This window comes from Gallus gallus, chromosome 2 (assembly GCF_016699485.2).
Source record: "Gallus gallus isolate bGalGal1 chromosome 2, bGalGal1.mat.broiler.GRCg7b, whole genome shotgun sequence".
NCBI lineage: Eukaryota > Metazoa > Chordata > Aves > Galliformes > Phasianidae > Gallus > Gallus gallus.
Window position 1 is genome coordinate 37,208,587 of NC_052533.1, and position 15,761 is coordinate 37,224,347.

The window sequence follows — 15,761 nt, forward strand, 5'->3', positions numbered from 1 at the left end:
TTATTTACTACAGACCAAGATAAAGACACCTAATGGATGAATGCAAAGGTTGGCTAGTTCACAGGTAGGCAACGTTGTCTGAATGACAGTACATAATACACTATGAAAACAGTGAAACAATTCATTTCTTTCCATCTATTTCTCTGCTATTATCTGCCAAGAGTTATTTTATATTCAAAAACTGCCTCAGCTTGTAAGCATTTCAATTTGTAGTTCGTCAGAATTACAGCAATAGGTGAATATACAAGTAGACCCTGAATTGTCACTACCTTACCTGACTGGAAAACAAAAGATTGACAAAGGTTTACCTATTCTCATATCTGTAACGAAAACTGAGTGCAAGTGCAACAGTGTGCTTGCTGGTTTTTTAAAACGTAGAAGTACACAAGCATCTAAGGACATGGAGGTGGGCTGGTTTCAGGGAGATCAACTAAGGCAAATGTAATCAGGATTAGGACTCGGGGGTGCACAATAGGTTGATCAAGCAGCCTAGCTTTGTGTGGACCCAGTCCAATAGCACTAAATGATATTTTTAACTAATGACTTAATACAAAAAGAAAAACAAAAAACTACAATTAAAGGACACCACCCCACCAGGCAAAATTAAAATGAAATTCTTACTTTGTACAAGTATTTTAAAGCACACAGAGTAACAAAACCTATAAGCATACAAAGTTGTCATATGTTTGTGCTGGGAATGATAAAACTGTCTGTGCCAGACAGGGAGAAGGTTCCATTTCCTCATGTTACTGTTGCATCAGTTCACAGCATTTTCTTTCCTTTGTTCCCATTCATTCCCTTTCCTTCTGTTTTCTCCTAAATAACACCATAGCATCTTATTTGCCCTTACAAACACCTGAACAATTCACAATGGAGTTTCCCAACTCTTAAACCAGGTCCATGAGACTCCTAAGAGGAAGGATGTGGGCCAGATTTTTATTCATAAATCGTAATCCATGCTACCATACAATATGCTAAATGACCATCTGAGAACAAATGATTTTACATTTATTTTAACATGTAAGAATAAAACTGTAAGAGAAAAGTGTACTATGAGTGACAAAGGCCTCTAAGCAGAAGGTGGAATTAGTGATGTCTACCGAAACCAGCAGGTGGTTTCAGTATTTCAGATATGTTTGTATGTCTACTTGACCAAGAAAACAGTGCAAGGATTATTTAATTCCAGACTGTTACACTGTCACTCCCTTTAGCAGTGACAATATTATGAAGTGTTTAAACGCTACATGGTAATACAAAATACTGATACTACATAGTAAATACTAAAACATTATAGAATATGGTTTTGAATATAAAGTGTATTTCAAATATTTTCCAACAAGCTTTTGGACAAACATTAAATCACTGTGAAAGAACAGTGTAGAGGTACTAACATAACTGTTGCAACATGTTCTTAGTGTGTAAGAACAGATAATATTGAGGAACACGCACTGTGAACTGTAATAGCTTTATCCTGGCTTTTGCTGACAGCTATCACAATGAGCTCTGCAGTGTGAACCAGTGTTAACCACATTTTAAATACGCAATGAATTTCTATTAACTATCAAAGTAAAACTAGGCATATACTTGTCTCATCAAGAACTTGGGCTTGAGTACACAATGGAACTGGAGAACTGGTTAAGCAACACAGTCATGTAGATGTTAAATGCCTGTGGCCCTCTCCTGGTTCTGTACAACACAGGGAAGGTAGTCCTTCTGGGAATGAGGCAAATCAGAATGTGCCAGCCAGTCCTTGAACCACAGGGCTCGTGGTGGTACTGCTCTCCAACAGCAGCCACAGGCAGATGGGTACCTGGGGCAGAGTAAGGACGAATGAACTGTCTGGGAGCTCCCACCGAAAGTCACTGCCAGAGGTCCCATCACCGCTGGCCCAAGGGACTGCCTAAGTCCCTGCACCCTATCTATACACAGTAGCACCCAAAGGATCTCTCTCTGAAGTCCCGTCCAGTCTCCCCATGTGCATTTCATCCACTCACATCTCTGCCAGGGAGTTCCAGTGTTCGTCTCTTAAATGCAGAACCACTCCTCTGTTTGTTTTGAACCAGGATTAATTTGTTGTCAAAACAATGATCCAATTCTCCAGGACTCATTTTGAAGACCACTGATTGTGTGAACATGGGAATGTTGATGATCATTACCTTTTCCACATTACATTGGGTAATTGTTTTTGGTAATTCTTGTAATTGCCTGAAAATCTACTAATTATTTTATTGTCTGAGAAAGGAAAATATTTACAAATTAGGGATAAAATAGCATAAAATATTTCTTTTTAAATGTATAATCACAATGGAACCATTTGGGAAACCAAGTTGCCCTACAACTTAGCCCCTACACTTTTGGAAAATCTTGATATACTCAGTACTGCTTTGGCCACAAACCCTCAAATCCATTCACATGGTCTTTCCTCAGTCCCACCCTGGACATTCCATCCCTGTCCACTGATGAATGGGCACTGTTCACTAACAGCAGATCCTGAGGATATGTGCACATGATTGAAGCTCTTTGGTTTCTTTCCACTGTGAAGAAATAGTTGGAAGTTATTTTACTTCTAGAATATTTAAGGAAACTTTGTATCTTGAAATAGGAACTTCTGTTTAAGGACCATGGTATGAACAAAGTTCAGTTAAAAAGAAGGGTACTAAAATTAGCAGTCTTGATAAACATGTTTTAGAAAGACAAAACTAACAAACAAAACAACACAAACTAATAAAAGTTTACCCAAATGATGCAAACAAAGACATCTTCAGAAAGAAAGACAAAGTGGGATGTGGGGAGAGAATTCTTTAAAACCTGAAACAAACTCAAGTTCAGTAGAAGCCTAAAAGAAACAATCTTCACACAAGTGATCACATACACAATAAAGCAGATCTGAAAGTTTGGCCTTCCTATTTTGAAACCTGACTTCTTTAAACATTCATCTTAAATTATGTAAAATGCTGTAGCAAATCTGTTTTAAAGAACATCAGAAATGCATTTAGGGAATGTAAACGGTTGTTGGGTTTTTTTGTTAGTTAGTTAGTTTGTTTTTAAGTGGAAATAACTGGTAAATACCTGATTGGATAGTAGCTCCCCCATAGCTCACAAGCAGCTTTACACTTGGCATAAAAACAAATACGCTCCTCTCTCCATATCAGACTACATATAGAGGGCGCATAGTGTGAGCTCACTGTTCTGACACAGTCAGAGTCTGTGGTCAGGCTAATGAAGAACATAAAATGGCAGGCTGCTGCTCCAGTAGTAAGCACAGCAAACAAGTATTTTATTTTACAGGTTAGTGGAGAAGAGTAAGAAAAAAAAAAGACTTTTTTTTTTTAATAACTACTTTAGTAGGCTCTTTCTTGCAAAATCAATGAGTATGTTATATATTAACAACATTATTCACCCCCTCTAACTGATGGCAGCAATGTAACATACACAGTGTTACACAGTCTAAGAATGATATTCAAAATTTCAAACACTTAACAGTCTGCTGCCATCAGGAAGACATTCAGAGAGATGGGTTAACATAAAGAACCATCTCAGGTTAAAATACAATAACTATAGAAATGGGCCAAGTGTATTTGTGGATTATTAAAAAAATAGAAAAGGGAAAAGTATCAGGGCTAACACAATGAAACATACTTAAGAAAATGGCTAGCAGATGTTGCAAAGCTAAAATAAATGCATGTTTGCTTTCTCTGTTCATTGTGAAATTTAACAGGACCTGAATGCTTTGAAAAATACATGCATCTTTTCCAGAAAATATAGCAGGTATCCATGAGTTGTAAGTACCAAACTTAATTACCTTTAGAAACACACAGAGGTGAGATCTTTGCATTTACATGAAGAAAAAACACTCCCTAAGAGAGCCATCTTTATGCCCTCGTGATGAGAACGAAAATCCTAACACGTTATTAGGGAACTGAATGAACATCAAAACACTACAAAATGTCACACAGACAGACTCCTTGCTTTTGAAACTTTCTAAAGCATATAAAATATTAAAGTTGAAAACGTAGAAGTTAAAATTAAGCCAGAATGTCTGCAACCCAGAACTTTCTAAGTGTGATATTTTTAACTGCATATTCAAAAATACGTTCCTAAGTAATAAGAGCCATCATGGAATGATTCATAGCTTCATGCAAAAACATCCCACAATATAAATCTTGTTAACCTTTTGCAAATCCCCCAATGCTCATTACAAAGCTGCTGAATCCCAGTTTAACAAAACCTTATATTAAAGTATTTACTGTCCTTCTAAAAAGTCCATTACTTAAAAGAAATAGTACACTTGAGTTAGTTGGATTTTATCGTGGTCTAGTGGAAAAGAAGTGTCAGACAGTCTTTTATCTTAAATTAAATTATCCTAGCAAAATCATTATGGTTGTTCAGAAGAAATCATTTCACAGCTGAGGTTGCTCAATAAACTGCTGTCCTTCCAAATTAACAGCAAGTTTACAGGATAATTAGCATTGCTGTGAAAAGATTAATGAAGAAAACATGATACATTTCCTACTCTATTATTTCTCCCAGTTCTTGGAAACTACATACAACACCCTCGGAGGTACTGCTTTTCAAATAGATTTGTTTGCATAAGGGCTGGCTAATTTTCTTCTTTAAATGAGCAACCTGTTAGAAGAAATGTTGCATATTACATTCAGCTTATTGAAAACATTAATTTTTGACATTTAAATTATATTCCCTAATGTAAGCACTTAATTTTATTATAACTCCTATCTTGATCTAACTTTACAGCCATTACCAAATAGAACACTGTGAATATTTGAGAGGAGAAGCGCAGTGTTTGGGTCTGTTAAAGAAAACAGATCACACTCCAAGTAAAATCAGAGGAAAATCCTGGCCTTGGTGAAGCTACTGAAATAAGTACTGCAGACTTCACGAAGACCACTGCTGTGCTCATTATAATTTTCATCTACAACGAAGGGGAAATGAAAAAGATTTGTAGTATTCTACAAATACTGCTTTCTGATGTTTAGATCCTGTTCTTGAATTCCTTCTTCAGTTCTCACTCTCATAAGAGGCAGATCTAACTCAGGGCTCACCCTGAATCCTGGGAGAAAATGGACAGAAAGCAGCCTTCAGAATCAGACTGTGAGTAAATAGTAATACTACAGGCAGAAGCCTCACTGGAGTGTTTGGATAGCAAGAACTTTGTTATGAACCATGCTGTATATTTATTTGAAACTACTGTATCATACCAAAGGGAAAATATTATTTCCCAGCTTTAAAAATGTCCTATTCTATTGTGCAAACGAATGGAAGAAAGAACGGTACTTATCGCTGAATTAAAGCTGGTATTTAAATACTTGTGGCTTTTTTTTCCAGGTATTACTCCATGAACAGTAATTGCTCGTGTCATCTGTAAAGCCGCTGGCGAACACTGGGAGTGCTACAACCACACAGGCATTTCCCAGTTACTTCCATTTTTTAAAAACACTGAAGTCTTTTAATTCTCAACATACGTTACTGATGGTCTTTAAAAGCATCAACTTTGCTACTGCATTCATCAGAACAGACTATGAATATTAAAAAAAAAAAAAGTTTCAAAACAGGGAAACTAAACTTGCAGAATTTGCTTTGTTACATTTATGTATGTGATTGGAAAATTGCTTATTTTAGGGATTACCAAGCTTCAGTTTATGAGAACAGAATGTCTCTGACTCTGATTTAGTACTCAACTGCAAGATGTACATTATGTCCAGCTCTTCAACCTCCCCAGAACAATCATTTTATCTCAGTGTTTGGCCATCATTGGAGTGACGTGTACATAAAAGGGCTTAGCCAACTTCTGGCCCTCAGAACTGGCAGAGCTGCAGAAGTACACTGAGAAGCACAGTGTTTACAAAACGTGCAGGTCCTGCTTTTCACTTGCCACTCCTGATGGCAGCAAGTACACAACATTAAGTGCTCATTAACTCCATCTGCGTTTGGGTGAACTCTAACTTGATTGCACTCTAAGAAAAAGCAAATGTAGTTCGGACTTCGTTAACTGAGTATTTATTTTTCAGTTTAGTTTTGCGTGAAAAAAGGCACCTAGGATATTTTTTTTTCCACTTTTTTTCATTTCATTCACTTTTAAGCAACTGCTTCTCTCTTCTGAAATCCTTCCACGTTATCTGTAACTTAAGTTCCCAAAACAATTTTGGAAAACGTGAACTGTCTCTTTACTTAAAGCCCTCAGCACATACAAATACAGATGTGTGCCAGAAAATAATCAGACCAATAAATACTTTTAAAGTTGAGAGGTCAAAATACGCAGAATATTTTTCCTGTGGCAACTGCAAAAAGGAGTAAAGCTCAGCTTTTATTACCAAGGGCCAAATTACACAATCTTCTATCCGAAGAAGTTCAGTAGATTGCACAAGAAACTGGAGGCTTTGGGGCACTGCCTACAAGAGAAAAATCCTTACTGCAATAAAAAATATTACATGGGCAGAGCAATTATCTGTCAAAAATCAGAATGATACAGCCCATTATTTTATGCAACTGGTTTCGTTTCGGATGTGATTTTTCTCTTGTATTGCAGTAACAAAATCTAAGCTTTCCTTTTCATTCATTAGGGAAGGAGTCCCGTCTGGCTTTGGAGGGTGGTATTTATGCAGTTTTTATAGTTTGAAAGCTTTTTTATTTCCACTATGCTTCTTTTCACATTCACTCTCATGTAGGAAATCTCATTCGTATAATGAGAAACAGAAAATATAAACTGCTCATAATGAAAAGTGCCGGACATCTACAGCTGTACCAACAGCCATCTTCTACAATTAATCTTTCTTTCTTTCTTTTTTTTCTTTTCCACACCATGATTATTTTCTTTGTGCATATTGGTTCTACTCAATTCCCTCTAATGAAATGCAGGCCCTTCCAAATACTCTCTGAGTTTCTTCCATGAGCTTAACAGACCTGCCCTGCAGTGGTGAAGTCCAGAGGACAGATCTGGTCTGCCAGTGGGAACTTGCTGCAAAGCCCCACCCCAAAGGAAGACACACTCCAAACCACTAAGGTGAAGATAAAGAAGGCACACTGCATTTCCATCCCTGTCTTTTGCCATCACAAAGCATTAGATGCTAATCACTTCCTCTAAGTCATGGCAAAATTAAGTCCTGTAGTAAAAGGTCAAAAAAACATAACACGGGACAGAAGAGAGTACGTGACAGAACTGCTGATACTGAGTTACATGGCAATGCTGCACACTGTTCCTGAAATAGGTATTTGCTAAATGAAATTGCTCTGACAGTAAGGATACCAATTCCCTCCAACCCTCACGCAGTGTGATGCTGACCCAGAGCCTGGCACACCTATCACAGCTCGGGTAACTACTCCACCAAAAGCCTCAATACCATCTGCTTCCAACTTATATTCATCCCTGCCTGAATTCTCATTCAAACAACAGCAAAGACACCATAAAACAGAAGTCAAATATCATCTTTGCATGTTTTCAAATTATTCATTTTACTAAGAAAACATCCATTTAAATAATATTTGTTTTCGCCACAGATTTTACTCTGCTTCTCATATCTACGACCCAAAACTCAAAGGACCAACTCAGTTGATGAATAAAAACTGTTATCATTTTCTGGTCAGTACAAAAGGATAGGAACGGAAAGGATATTCCATCTGCTCAGCCTGTAAAAATAAGCTATTCCTTGAATAGGAATTCAGCCTTGTTTGTGATGAATTTCTCTATGGAGCAGTTATGCATATTTCAAGAGATGAATGCCATTGACAAACAGCATCAGCAGAACATTTTCTTTTCTTATGCAAATAATAAAACATAGCCTGGAAGTTTTAACTTCTCTGTACGACCTCCATGTAACTACTGCATCTTTGCAGACACGCTGTTCCTGGATTAGAATACATCATTTTTTTTAAACACAGTTCACGCATAGCCATCAAATGCTTTACAACTGACGGGGCTAAGAAGGTGAAGAGGACTTCAAATGGTTAATGGTCATTTCACTTTGGATCTTCTGCCCACCTGCACCCCTGGTCAAACATTACCTACAGAGTACTTGGCAATCTGTGTAAAACCAATGGGATTGTCTCACTTTGAATGTCAGAAGTGCATTCCTGTTACAAAATAACTTAAGCCAATACACTCAGCAGGCGCGGCCATTGTAGTAGCGGTTTCAGCAGAAAAGTTGAAGTTGGAATGTTTGTTTACAACAAAACAAAACTGGGCGGCTGAAGGAAAAGGGAGGAGGATAAGAGTCTTGGGGAAAAGACGCTGGGGATGATTACTATGTGTCCCACAACTCTATGCTCTGAATGGAGGACAAACCTTAAATTCTCAGCATTCCCAGCAATGCATTCAGAACTTGTGAAGCACTATTTCGCAGTAAATAGTGAATAATAACAACTCCAGCAAAGAGGGAAATATTGTATATGTGCTCTTATGGAATATAGTTACCTGACATACTGCTGAGAGTTACAGATACGTAATCATTCTTGTTCTTCTTCTGTCACCACTGCCACCTGACAAGAAAAAGAAAAAAATCTCACATGTAATACATCCATAAAGGCAAATCTGCAGAACACAGTCAGTATTTAAACAGAATGGAATATTTTGGATCTGGAATACCATGCCAAAGCCCAGCAGACTGGAGGAGCTGTGGGCAACTGCGCCTCAGAAGCAAGGTCAGAATGCTGACAGCAGCAGAAAAAAAATGCTTCTGCTCCTTTGTGGAACACTTTCCCCTGATTTTTTTGTAGAAGTTATTCAGGATTAATATGTAACTTTAGGAACTGTAAGAGAAAATATTGTGTTCCTGACGATACACGCAGATTATTTTCACGTTTAGTAACAATGGAGGATTCAAAGGAATTCCAAATTCTCTGCCTACATTTACACCGATTCTTCCTGAAGGCATTTGAGACACAGAAACCCATTAGCTTTTACAAAGTCTTGAGATACACATCAGTCGTTTTACTCATTGGGTGGAATGGTAGCTTACATGTACTCCTAATGTTCTAACAATAATGCTCAAATGATTTGTAACCATTATGTTAGCACTGAAGAGAAAGTGTTTCTGAATGAAACATGCCAACAAGACAATGCTTAAGCACTGCCCTCATAGCTGCTCTTTGGTGACAATGCACAATCCAGGATATCCTCAGAGGTATTCACTGATGACCAGAAATGAGAAACATCTCCTTGGTAGGAGTAAACACTGTTCTGCTTTTCCTTATTGATATATAAACCATCATCATTCAATGCAGTGCTGCTCTTCCGAGAACCCTCCTGAGATTTTATGTAGGTCAATCCGAAAGTAATGCTTCCCATTTATTTCCATGGAAACTACAACAAAGAGCACAATAACACTATTGGAAAGAACAGATTCTCAGCTACAAACTCCTGTTTTTCAACACAGTCACCACCATCAGTCAACTCACAGGGATGAGCTGATTGAGATGCTCTTCATTATGTGGTGTGCCAGCTGTGTGAACAACACCTGTAAGGTGACTTGTATATCGCAGCTGAAACGCACCACCCACCATCTCACTGTGTTCACATCTGCTGTTTGGGCTCAGCAAGTGTCAACGAATGTCAATTGGTACCATTTTCTTCACATGGAGGAATTCAGTTCCACACCTCTGCTTCATCTGCACTCCCATGTCAGTCACTATTGTGTCAGACTGCCCCTCTGCTGCCATCTGTCACACAGCAACAACCCATAACAGAATTCTGGTGGGAGGATTCAACCCCTACTGCCATACCACCACCATCTGACCCTGGCGTCATGGGCCAGCATAAGAAAATGGCATTACTTTTGGAGCAGCCCTCAGAGAACTGCAGCAGTAAGGAACTGGATTTGTTACCAGGGAGTAATGGTTTTAATATTTAGAATTGTAAAATTGTTTGAGTTGGAAGGGACCTTTAAATGTCATCTAGCACAACTCCTCCACAATGAACAGGGACACCTACAGTTAGATCAGGGTGCTCAGAGCCCTGTCCATCCTGACCTTGAATGTCTCCAGGGACAGGGCAACCATCACCTCTCTGGGCAATCTGTTTCAGTGCTTCACTACCCTTAGCATAAAAAACTTCTTCCTTATGTCCAATCCAAATCTCCCCTATTCTAGTTTAAAACCATTTCCTTCTCTCCTACCACAACAGACCCTGATAAAGAGCCTGTTCCCTTCTTTCTTAGAGCCTCCCTTTAGATATGGAGGGGTTGCTTTCAGGTCTCCCCAGAGCCTTTTCTTCAGGCTGAACAGCCCCAGCTCTCTCAGCCTGTCCTCCTTATAGGGGAGGATCATTTCTGTGGCCCACCTCTGGACACGCTCCAGCAGGTCCACATCTCTCCTGTACTGAGGACTCCACATCTGGATACACTGCTCCAGGTGGAGGCCTCACCAGTGCAGAGTAGAAGGGGAGGATCCCCTCCCTTGACCTGCTGATCATGCTTCTTTTGATACAGCCCAGGATACAGCTGGCTTTATGGGCTACAAGGATGCATTGCTGGCTCATGTCCAGCTTGCCATCCATCAGTATATCACAGTCTTTTCAGCAGGGCTGTGCTCAAGCCTTTCATCCCTCAGCTTGTATTGACAGTGGGGAGTCGATGTGACCCAGCTGCAAGACCTTGCATTTGAATCTGCTGAATCTCATTATGTTCTTCTGGGCCCTCTTCTTGAGCCTATCTAGGTCCCTCTGAATTGTTTCCTGTCCCTTGGGCGTGTAGACCACACCACACAGCTTGGTGTCATTCACAAACTTTGGAAGGGTGTATTCGATTCCACTGTTGATGTAATTGAAGAAGATATTAAATAGCATCAGTCCCACTAATGACCCCTGACAGACATCTCTCATCGCTGATATCCATCTGAGATCTCCAATTTAGATTGTTTTTTCCTTTCCTATGTGCATACATACATACTGACAGTAATATTAACTACACTCCCTTTCTGCCTGGTATCAAAGACCAAAGCCCCCTGTGAGTTCATTTTGTAACAGGAGAGAAAATCACAGACAGCAGCCACAGCACCTTTGTTCACAGCACCTGTATTTACACCAGTCACACCACTTTTCAGAGGTTTCTCAGGCAGCACATCCTCATTCAGACACCTCAGCCCCAAACAAGCAGCCTCATTTGATTTTTCAAGAGAGGTGCAGATGTGGCATTGAGAGACATGGGTCAGTGGGTCATGGCAGGAATGGGTCAATGATTGGATTACATGACCTTAGTGGTCATTTTCAACCTTACCTATTCTGTGACTCTGTAATTCCTGCTAGCTCTGTAGCTTTAGGACAGATGATCCAGCCCCCACAGAGATAATACTCCAGGCATTATTCCAGAACAGAGGCAAGATCTCCTTAGATTTTTTTAGTATGAAGTCCTGGGCCCCGGTGTGCAAAACTGACCCCATTGACACCAATGTAAAACTAGCAAGGTATGGCAGCCAACTTCTTTTATCAGCAGAGAATGCATATCACTTCGTGTTGGCATAGAAGTGACATTTTATACGGGAAATAGAATCCTTTTTTTGCTTGTCCCGATCAATACTTCAACACTCTGTCCTTTGATCTTTATTTCTCTCTTCACATTCAGCACCACCATATTTCCTCTCGGCCGTTGTCCCTTCACACCAGGAGCGTTTCCCTTCCTTGTCCCTGAAATAGCGTTCCACCAACAGCTGGCTGAAAGGACATCGAGTGCACCTGCTCTACTTAGGCACAGACTACGAAACCAGAATTAAAAAGCAGGTGAACGACGGCGATCGCATGTACCACATAATTAATGTATCTGGGACGCAGCCTGCCGGTTTCACCTCAGCTCATCAGCCCCTCCTGCGCGGCCCGAAAACCCTCCGGGCAGCTCCGCCGCGCCCCGGACACTTGCGGCATTACAGCCGCTCGTCACATGCCCCACGAAACGGCAGCGGGACGCCCTCGCACACCATACTACTTCCCGCCCCGCTCCTCGACGCGGGGGAAGGCCGCGATCTGGAGAGGCCAGGGGCCAGGCGCCGGGAAGAGCCGCGTCCCGCCCGCCGAGCCTCCAGACAGCGGCCTTCCTTACGCACCCTCGGCCTCCCCGGAGCGGGCCCGGCCCCGCGGCGCAGTACTGTGGTGCCCCCAGGCGGCCGCACGAGAGTAGCCCGCAACCCCTCCGTGCCGGCGGGCTCAGGCCTCGCCCCTCAACCCCGCCCTGCACAACCTCGGCAGCTTTTCTTTATTATTATTATTATTATTACCCCCACACACCTCAAACCCCCATTCAATCCAGCCCTTTGAATTAACAGCTCTCTTATCTTCTCTGTAACGTTTTTTCCGATCTCTTCCATCACTTCATGCCTCATTACATTAATTGGGCAGACCTGGTAAATCTTCGAGCTAAATTAATTGCTGCTCCAAGATTCAGCATTGCTCCACGATTCAAAATAAAAACAAAAAACAAAACCAACAAACCAAGCAACAACAACAAATAAAAAGCCCACAAGCCTTCACATTTGCTGTGTTTGTAAAGCAAGTGCAAAGTAAAACCTATGGAAAGTTTTACAGCAGAAACTGCTACAATGTCCCCCAGCATACATGCTGTAATGTGTTTTTATCTCCTTGTCTTTTCTTCCACAGAAACTATTCAAGACTCCATCAGAGCTCTTCTCAGAAAGACAGCACCTCCTTAGGGGAAAAGCAAATATTCTGCTTGGTATATGCCATGTACAAACAGCACCACCAGAGGCAATAAAACAAGAGTTTTCTTTGCTACTGACACCTCACAGAACTTCACAATCCTCTACAGTCTGTCAATCAAAAGAGTAAAGGGGATACAAATTTAGCTCAGCCCTCTAATTATTATCAGCCTCTTCCCCATCCCGTGTCATGGTACCCCAGGAACCTCAACAATAAACCAGTTCCCAGAATTTAACTGTGGTTTGGTGACTCACTGACACATAAGCACTCTTGAAGTAAACAATTCAGTGTTTTATTCTGCCTCTCCTGTAAATAATTAGCTACTAATCCTAAAATGATTAGTTTTGCACCAATCTATTTAAAAAAAAGAGAAAGAGAAAAAAAAGAAAAAAAAAAAAAGGAGAAATATAAAATTCCTCAATGAATTCTGTATAAAGAGAAGAATTTGAGCCCTGCTGGGAGCTCAGCCATTTCCCTCACAGGACCAGGATTTGGCATAGAGGAAGCTGCCACTTGTGTAAAAAGTCTAATTACGAAACTACTGTAGGAAAAGACAGCCCTTTGTTTAAAGCACTATACCAACACATCTGGCTTTGGCACAGTCTTCCTGCATCCCACAGCTCGAAATGGAGAGCGCAGATCCTTTTTGTGTCTACTGTTTATGATTAAAATTCTCCTCCATTCTGGTATCCAAAACCTGGGCTACCTTCCGAGGGCCCAGCCTGGCGTGCTGCTCTATGTCAGCAGGAGGAGTAGGCCGCATCTATGTTAATTACAGCAGTCGCCTCTTACAGGCATTGATGTGGAAGGCAGTGGTGGAAATCATATTCTTTTTCAGTCTGCGACTCAAGTGTCTGTGATGGGACACGAGTGGGAAGGAGGCAGATGAGTCACCACATCAGACCAATAGTATCTGGGAGACTTCACAAACTTTGCAGATTAAGTTTTTCTCTTGCCAGAGGTGACACAACTTTTATGTGGGAGCCTTGCTACCATCAGAGAAGCATTCATTAGATTATCCTTTATGTGCAGAGCACTTGCCTGCTCACGAGGAGCTAACCAAGGTCTCATGGCTCTGAGTCATGTGCCCCGAGCAGGCAGGAGAAGCTCCAGAGGCTGCCTCAGCACCCCATAAGCCCTGGAGGCCAATCAGCAGGGCCACAGGCCAGGCAGTGTGCTCCTGCTCAATCTCCAAATCAAAGAATACTCATCTTTGGGATCTTCTCCTCTGGCCTGAAAAGGTCATACTTAGAATTAATTCTCAGGCTTCGGTCTCCAATCCAGCAATGGTGTCAAGCCATATTGCAAATTACTGCACTTACTTTCTTCGCCCATAATGAAAGGTGATTAACCAATTAACACTAATCACTGCGGTTAAGCATTCTCCCACTCTCACCAAGCACCACCTCCTCCATACAAACATACATTGCATTAACCAGTGAGCGCATAAAAGGGTTGCATCCTTACTCCGTCACATCAGATGAAGATGGTGGCTGCCTCTCTGTTAGGGCTTAGGCACAGTAACACTGTGGTTTGAATCCTGGTCTCTGTGCACATCACAAACCATGTGTTGCTTGGCATGCCTCAGTCCTCCTTTCCATGTGGTCCTTACTATTTGGCCAAGGCAATAAAGGGAGATGGGCGCTCCTTCTGCTCATCTCTTTTCAAGAGAGGTGAGAACAAAAGGTAGAAAAAGGGGTTTTTGCACCTCTCAGAAGCACTGACAAGCCACCCAACTCCTAACCCTTAACTGGACCATCCCATGGTATACCTAAAAGGCAAAAGGAAGATCATGGTGTGACACGGCATACGCACACAGGTGCCTCCTGTTACTGTATTCATACTATTTTTTTCTGGCTCTTCCCAAAAGGTGAGGAATAAGGGTACAGAGTGGGACAACAGGGAACATAAGCCCCAGGGCAATGAAAGAGGACAGGAAAAAATGAAAGTGGCAGAAAATCGTTGAAGGTGTAAGGGGGTACTGATGCTATGTAGGAGAACATGGTGGTATCTACACATGATGTCTAGAAGACAATGAGGAAATGGGAGACAGCGGGAGAAGCAGGGAATGTGAACATGGTGAACAGAATGATAGACAGTGCCAACTGCTGGGAGAGAAAATAGTGCAGAGGAAGTAAGCACTATTCCCTTCTGGAGATCCATTATTATTTTTTTTTCTGAAAACATCTTCCATCTTGAATCTGGAAGCTTAGATTGAAGACAATTATAGGCAGGCGTATTTCCTCCAAAGGTTAAAAAAAAAAAGAGAGCGAGAGAGAGAGAGAAAAGCAACTTTCTAATTTCTGTCATGTTCATCCAATTTTTTGGAAGCCAGCTTTGGTGTTTTTTGCAGGCAGCACCAGTACAGTACCTGAGGGCATCAGGCCAACCACACAGACACAAGAGTAGGCCGTACTTTTGGGGAAAGCAGTGAGAAAACCGGCTAGCAAAGGGAGAACGAAACCCTTGCTGAACTTCCAATATCTAAGTAATAACACAAGTAATGGCCAAAGGCAGTAGATTTAACATCCTGACCTGTATGAGGATACGACAAAGCACATCAGAGCCTTCCTGGGGACGTGCCCATGAAGTGAAAAAACTAGCAATGCCACACCAGAGAAATGACCAGGTAGCCTCTAGGCTGTGTTAGTACCAAACTGAACTTTTAAATGTTTTCAGTATTTAGCAGGAAAGCAAAATTACTACTTTGGAGCACATTAATACAGAGAATTTTTACTAATCAATATTCAGTGGAGACTGTAGTAGGCCATGACTTACAGAACATGATACGTACATAATGAGCAAGCTGTATAAAATACACTGAACAACTGCACATCGCATGAAAAATAAAGATCTATGTAGTTTGAGATATGTTTAATGAAAAGCCCCCATCAGAACTGGCTTGTAGGCACAATCTCAGCAGCAGGCTGACTCATGCTTTTTATTGCTAGTTTAGTTCAACCCACAAGGACGTAAAGTGCTACAAAGAACAAAATAAAAAATGAAGTACCTTATCCATATGAACATTTGCAGTCTATCCTGAAATGCTTAATCAAAAGGCAAGGAACTACTGAGTTTTCTGATATGAACATTCAGTAGTTCTGTGTGC

General features: G+C 41.0%; 1 protein-coding gene and 1 long non-coding RNA gene across 28 annotated transcripts in view; one reads left to right on the top strand and one right to left on the bottom strand.

Moving 5' to 3' along the window:
- THRB (thyroid hormone receptor beta) overlaps nt 1-15,761 on the bottom strand; it is a 168,360-nt gene that overhangs the window by 44,161 nt on the left and 108,438 nt on the right. For 25 of the 27 annotated variants that reach the window (XM_040677171.2, XM_046919416.1, XM_046919437.1 and 22 more), the window contains one exon: nt 8,426-8,490. In XM_040677171.2, coding sequence (XP_040533105.1) covers nt 8,426-8,432 — 7 coding nt within the window. In that variant the 5' untranslated portion in view covers nt 8,433-8,490. Of the gene's footprint in view, nt 1-8,425; nt 8,491-8,596; nt 8,695-15,761 lie in introns of those variants that run through there. The other 2 variants (XM_040677133.2, XM_046919431.1) reach the window with 1 other exon arrangement.
- Nucleotides 9,706-12,705, top strand: LOC121109993. Its single transcript, XR_005857777.2, has 3 exons — nt 9,706-9,813; nt 11,568-11,722; nt 12,593-12,705. It is a non-coding gene; the product is annotated as an uncharacterized LOC121109993 (long non-coding RNA).